This window comes from Bradysia coprophila, unplaced genomic scaffold (assembly GCF_014529535.1).
Source record: "Bradysia coprophila strain Holo2 unplaced genomic scaffold, BU_Bcop_v1 contig_732, whole genome shotgun sequence".
NCBI lineage: Eukaryota > Metazoa > Arthropoda > Insecta > Diptera > Sciaridae > Bradysia > Bradysia coprophila.
Genome location: NW_023503972.1, coordinates 2,494,392 through 2,500,830, shown reverse-complemented (window position 1 = coordinate 2,500,830; position 6,439 = coordinate 2,494,392). Strand labels below are relative to the sequence as shown.

At 35.4% G+C, this 6,439-nt stretch overlaps 1 protein-coding gene across 2 annotated transcripts in view; it reads right to left on the bottom strand.

Annotated features, from left to right (window-relative positions):
* Positions 1 to 2,966: 2,966 nt before the first annotated feature.
* Positions 2,967 to 6,439, bottom strand: part of LOC119084010 (1-phosphatidylinositol 4,5-bisphosphate phosphodiesterase epsilon-1-like) — a 140,947-nt gene continuing 137,474 nt past the window's right edge. For both annotated transcript variants that reach the window (XM_037193823.1, XM_037193824.1), the window contains one exon: positions 2,967 to 6,412. In XM_037193823.1, coding sequence (XP_037049718.1) covers positions 4,935 to 6,412 — 1,478 coding nt within the window. In that variant the 3' untranslated portion in view covers positions 2,967 to 4,934. The remainder of the gene's footprint in view (positions 6,413 to 6,439) is intronic.

Here is a 6,439-nt window from a genome sequence, read left to right as displayed (position 1 = left end):
ATAATTTTGACTAAGCGATCAGTATCTTGAAATTATCAGCTTAAAGGAGCAGATTTACTTAGAAACTATCGGGACCCCTGAGCCGTGGTGCTGGAATAAGTGGTTTTTAGTATGTAATGCAACGAAAACTTTTCAGAGGATATTAAAGTAAAGTTAAGCAGGTGGTTTTTAAACGGTAAGTTCTTAGATTCTAAAATTCCTAAAAATATCAGCAAGACAACTTACTTGCAAACCGCTAGATCGCACATGGTAAACGCACAAAATCTTTCCATTCAATAATGTTTCACTTGACCCAGCTCTGTAACAAAATTCTACTTTATTTTTCGTATAATTCGCTAAATATTGTTGGGTTCTTTTGCTTAAAGCATTCAATGAAATCTCTCACTGACAGGCCGTATTCGGCAAATTATTGTGGCTTGGCGCTGTTTTCAGCACATCACTGTTTAGCTCAGATTATATGGAACGAGCTAATTTTTGTAAGCGGGTTTGAGCAATCGAACCCCAATAATAGGCAAATAAAATAAGCGTTTGGCGTGCAGGACAAAATTTGTCGATTGCTTTTTGAGATGCTCTTTTTGAGGTGCTTGAGACAATTGTAAACATATTCAGGTGAACCAAGGTGTTACGGTTTGATGTTGAATTGACCAATGACATTGACATTGACAAAAAACGTTAAATACAGAAAACGTTAACGCGATAAGTCCAGTTATTCTTAACCGATTTTAAAAATTTTGGTTTAATCGACGGAGAATGAAAATCATGAGGTTGAGGTAGATGAGCAATATTGGAGTAATAAGTTGGGAGTAATTCTCAACAGATATTTTTCCTTGTTACCGCGATAACTTCCGTAATTCTTTCCGATTTTCAAATTTTAATCGACGAAGACTCAAATTCACGAGGTTGAGTTCTTAGATGGATAATGTTAAAACAACGAGATGGGATAAATTCTACACCAGACGGTGTTACAGCAATATCTTAAATAATTTCTACCCGATTTTCAAAATTTTAGTTTTAATTGGCAGAGAATGATATTCATGAGGCTAAGTTCGTAGATGGGCAATATTGGAGTAATTGTAAACACAACATTTTTTCCTTGTTTCCTCGAAATTTTTGCGCTGTTTTGTTGTAAATTCCTTGATAACACGTTATATTGAGTAATTTGTAACGGATTTCCAGAAACATTTCTTATCAGTAGAGTAATTAAATTCTGTATTTCTGGTCTCATAATCTAGAAATACTTCTCAAAAGAGGTTTTGTTTGCTTGCTTGATAACACGAATAACTCACTCGAGTAACTCTCAGAGGCTTTCAAAATCGCAGATGTGAAAATATTTTCTTATAGTTTCATTCGGTCTTACTTCAGAAAGGTGAGTTTTGAAGGTAAGTTTAAGCATGTATTTACAATGTAAATTTTACATAACATTAAATGTTTCAGTACAAGACAATTTTTGCGTTAAATTGTATTCTTAAAAGAATTTTTCCCTTAATTAAGGATTTTGAAATAGATCATTTGAGCGAGTGTGAACTTTGCGGCTAGAGAGAAGCCAGGGCCATAATTCGCACGAGTTTAGTTTATTCAAGTGGTAGGCAAGAAATATGTCATCTTTTCAGCGCTTTTTAGTAGACTCATTTTTTTTAGCTTTGTTTTGATTACTAACCACAACACAGTGTGTTTGACGCGGAACGTCATTTTTTTCGAGCGTTTGCTTCGCAAAATTTTCTTCTTCTTATTTTTATGTAAATCTCAGTTACTGACGATGTGATACTTACTGTACGATGAGAGTCAAATTACCCAAGGTTCTGAAAGAACTTACGAAGGCGGGCGAAACACAAATCTTGACAATTCAGACATATACACATAGCTGCTGCTATTGTATATTGTTTGAAAAGTCAACTTGAAAACAATTTTTTTTTGTTAAGTGGAAATTGTCATATAAAATTTTCCAAACCTAGTTGGCGGCTGCAGGTTGCCGCCTTCGTGATCAACTGGAAAGTGTCTTACCCCGTTCTTTCAGAACCTGGAAATTAACATACGATAAATAAATAAGTAGTCTCATATTTATTGGGACTAAAAAATCGCTCACTGAACCATCAACCCATAGCTCTATTTTTTTCTTCAGAAAATTAAATTAAATTTGAATTTTCTGAACGGTCAGTTAAAATAAAAGAGATGCACGATTAATGATGTAGCATTCTTGCAGTCTTCACAAGAAAGAAGACTAGAATAGAAATGTAAAAAATCTATTACTTTTAAGCGTTAGTTTTAAACAGTTCCTTATGCAGACTTTATAAGGTCGAAGCATTATAATTTGATCGATTCTATTTATTTTTAAATAATTGTAGTTTTTCAAGAAATCATTTCGAAAACATTATAGTATAAAAGCTTACACATGCACATTAGAGCTGTTTACTCGCGGTATACCTGCGGGTAATCCGTTCAAATGCACGCTTCTAAGCTTTTATACTGTAATGTTTTCGAAATGATTTCTTCGAAAACTACAATTATTTAAAAATGAATTAAATGAGTAGAATCGATCAAATTATAATGCTCCGACTTTATAATGTTCTTTTTTAGTTTTTATTTTGGGACTTTTTTTGGGAAAATGTTTTCCATCTTTCTCAAGCCCATGCTTTCTAAATTTTCTGATTTTTTTTGAAATCTAATTTTACCAAGTTATCATTTTAGAAAAATGAGGGAAATTTAGAAAAAGAAGCCAAGGTATGTGTTTCCATTGTTAACGAATCGTATGCGAGCAGTCTTTTTTTTCGCTTTGAATAAATAATAAAGTCTTCTCCTAACGAATCGTTCAGGGGTAATATTTTTTGTTGTAAATGAAACAAACTCGAGAGACCAACCTATAAAAAGAAATTTTAATTCAATTAAATTCGTAAATTTCACAATAAACATAATTTTTCTCTTGATGATTTTTTTTTTCTTTTTGTTGGACTTAGTTCCGATTAACAATTTCAATAATTTTTTTATTTAATTTTTTTTCCATCCTAATTTTATGTGTAGTTCAAGTTTTGTTGTTCTTGTTGTTGTTTGTATAATTTATAATTTTTATAATTCGAGTTTATGTTTTCTATTTACACAATATATATTATCTATTATAAAGAAGAATTCTAAAATTTTTGTAAATAAAATATGAAACTGATTTTTAAATTGAACAACAGTCAATGCCATTTCTTTCAAAAAACCAGAACTCTGATTTAAAAACACAATTCTAACAAAATAATTTATAAAATATTTAAATTTTTCAAAAAAAAAAATCTTTTAAATTTGTTTATTATTTAGAAACGTTTCTCTTTTTTCACATTCGTATTCGGTGTATTTTACATATACTTGCTCTATCGTTTTTTAAAATATTTTTTTTTTAAGTTTTCATCTGTATCTGAATCATGAAACTTAGTTGACCGATCTTTGACCAAGACATTCGTTAAATCGACTTTTGAACGTGAAGACATGATACCATGAAGTCGAAGCAAATTCATATTTTGTAATATGACTTTGATCAGTCTATTAGGTCAACAAAAAACCCCGAGGCTGTAGCAAGGTATTCTATACAAATCTGGATAGATTGACGTGCTACGCGTGCCGTAATTGATTTCCTTCCTTATGACAATACTGATCTGAAGCAGAATGAGTTAATTCAAATGCAAAATTCGGCAAAGCAAGTCCTAGAAGTGGCTGATAATACGGATCGAAAAGAAAAATTTCAAACAGCAATGTAAAGCCGAGGTAAGTCCAAAGTTACTCGGATAATTTTCTCAACGCTGACTGAATATAGAATGCCGCAATCGATTTTTTCTTCGTTTTTCTTATATAAACTGGTAAATAACGAAAAATAAAGAGGCTGCTATCACTTGGTTTGACGAAAAAAGTTAAAATTGGAAAGATTTTGCTTTTTTTATAAATTTCCGAGAGTAGGCTTGGAATCGGTTGACGGCGGTCAAGTAATGACTCGACCTGAAAAACAAAGAGAAACCTGACTCGACCTAAACCCGTTTCATTTAAACCTTACACATGACAGGTCGAACCTGATTATCTTTAGGTCTTCTGTTAATTCAGGTCAGGGCAAAACAGGTTTCGGGTAACTCAGGTCATAAAACCATCGAGTGTTGCAATTTCGACTCGAGCTGGCTTACTAGCCAACAGAACAGAACATCTAACATTGTTTCACGGCGGAATGTCGATTTAAAGAATTTCTTGGCCAAAAAATGTTTTCTGAGCTTTTCGATTTTTTTAAAATGTATCTTTTCCATTCAAATAAATCTCCGTAGCAACAGTTTCACTGGCTGTTTTTCCTCATTCAAATATGTTTAGTTTTCTTAATATTTTTTTAAAAATATTTTTAGTTTTTTTTAGTAGTTAGTTTAATGAACATTTTCCTAAATTTTTCTTTTTTTCTTCTTTCAAATAATTTTTATTTTTTATTTTAATTTGATATAATTCTTTTAATAGTTTATGGTCTGGTGCACGTCAAGTATTAGTTTATCATTTAAATCCACTTTTAAATGACGAAAATGGGCACTGGAAGATCCTTAGTTTTTTTTCTCTTTTTTTTGTTTGTTTCCCTCTTTGTCATTTATAATGTTCTGAAAATATTCAATGAAGTAGGACGAGGATGAGTATAAAAAGTGTGTGTTCTCGTGTACATTATGTGTGAATGTGCGTGTGATGAGGAAAGGGGACAAGAAGAAGGGATATTCAGGTGGTTGTGTGTTTTATTTGTGTAAAAGTTTAAAAGTTTTTCCGTAATCAAAGCATGTATGTCCAGTCCAACACAAGAAAGTTTTCAATTTTTCCAGATTTCTTTTGAAATTCAAAATCTTTCATTTCTTTTGATCACAAAATGTCATTCGGGTGCGAGGTTTTTGATGTCGTTTTTTTGGTTGCCTTCTGCATTAAAACCACGCCTCATAAATGGTTATTACTCAGGATTTCCAGGCTTTCATTTTTCTTAACGAGACCTTTTTCAGTCGATAGATCAGGTCATATTCTTTAACGTCTTCATCGCTAAGCGTTTCACCCTCCGAATGGACTTCGCGACGCGTTTCCCGTTGCTTTTGCCGTGGACTGCACGATGGCGTTTCACGTTCGGAATTGTTTTTCGCACGGAATATGCCACGGCCCATGCCGTGTGAGGTGCCCGCATCTTCTGAACGGGATTTGGTGCGGGAAGTTGTTGGATCGCTGAGTGCAACGCTAATCGGTGGTTTCGAGGTACTACTTAAAACAGCTGCTCTACTTATGCTAAGTCCTCTACTTATTTTATCAATTGCTATTCTATGGCGTCTCATCGATGGTGTCACCTGTGTTCTGTCCTGCAGAATGAATCGACCAATCGTTTTCCAGTTGGCTTGCGTTAGGTAGACATTTTCGTTATCCGACAGCGACCGCTGTTGTGTGTTACTGGTCGATGTGCCACTGCTGCCGAATTCTAGTTCCTCGTTCAGTACAAAGTTATTCGGATTTTCCATACGCCTGGCTTTAACCAGCGACTGAGCTAAAACGTCTTGTGCTGTTGCGCTGATCGGAACCTTTAAAATTGCATACGGTATGTCCGGAGACACATTGTACACGCATACGAGGAAACTCTCCGTTTCGTCCCAAGCACTCGAGTCACCTGCTCCAGCCGCGCTTAATGATCGACGTTCCGATACACTTCGTATCGATGTCAGCCATGCTCGACTACTCGGATCGTCACCGATCCGCTTCAGAATGAATTTTCCGTCGCCTCGCCACTGACCTTGAGCCTGCAAGGGTTTCTCAAACATATCCAAAACACGTTGCGTGGCTGGCAGTTCACGATCTTTTTTCTCCCATCCTCGTTGCACTTCCTCGATGAGAATGTAGTCGTTCACATTCTGTGTGGGTCGATTCGATTTCTGGAGTGCTTGGGTGATGACTTCTTGTGTGGTACTTTCCTGGGTGATTTTGAATATTGTGTATGGTTCGTCAGTCACACCATAAATCGTCAGGAAAAACATGCGGCGTTTCAATGGAATGTTGGCACCAATTAATGATGTTGATGGTTTTGCTGATGTGTCAGCCGTGCTTTCGCCACCCGCCTGTGTCGGTTCCTCTTGTATGGTCGCAAAATCATCAGTCTCGTCAGAAGTTCGTTCCAGGCTCTCCTCTTCAACTCGAGAGTAAACAAACAGGGAGGCCATACTCAGCGGTTGATTGGTGGGTGATCTTAAGCGAACATGTCGATAACCCGGTCGGAGGCACTTCAATGGTATAACACGTTGCGACACCAAATGATTCGAGTCCGATTCGTAAACACTAAACTTAAGGAAAGCTAAATCGTGGAACATGACTTTGAAGAAGAAAGTGTCGTTCCAAATCGGATTTAGCGCATTCTTCTTTACGATTTTCGTTTTCTTCTTGTTGCAATCGACTGGAATGCCTGCAAAGGAATAAGCGGGAACGATTG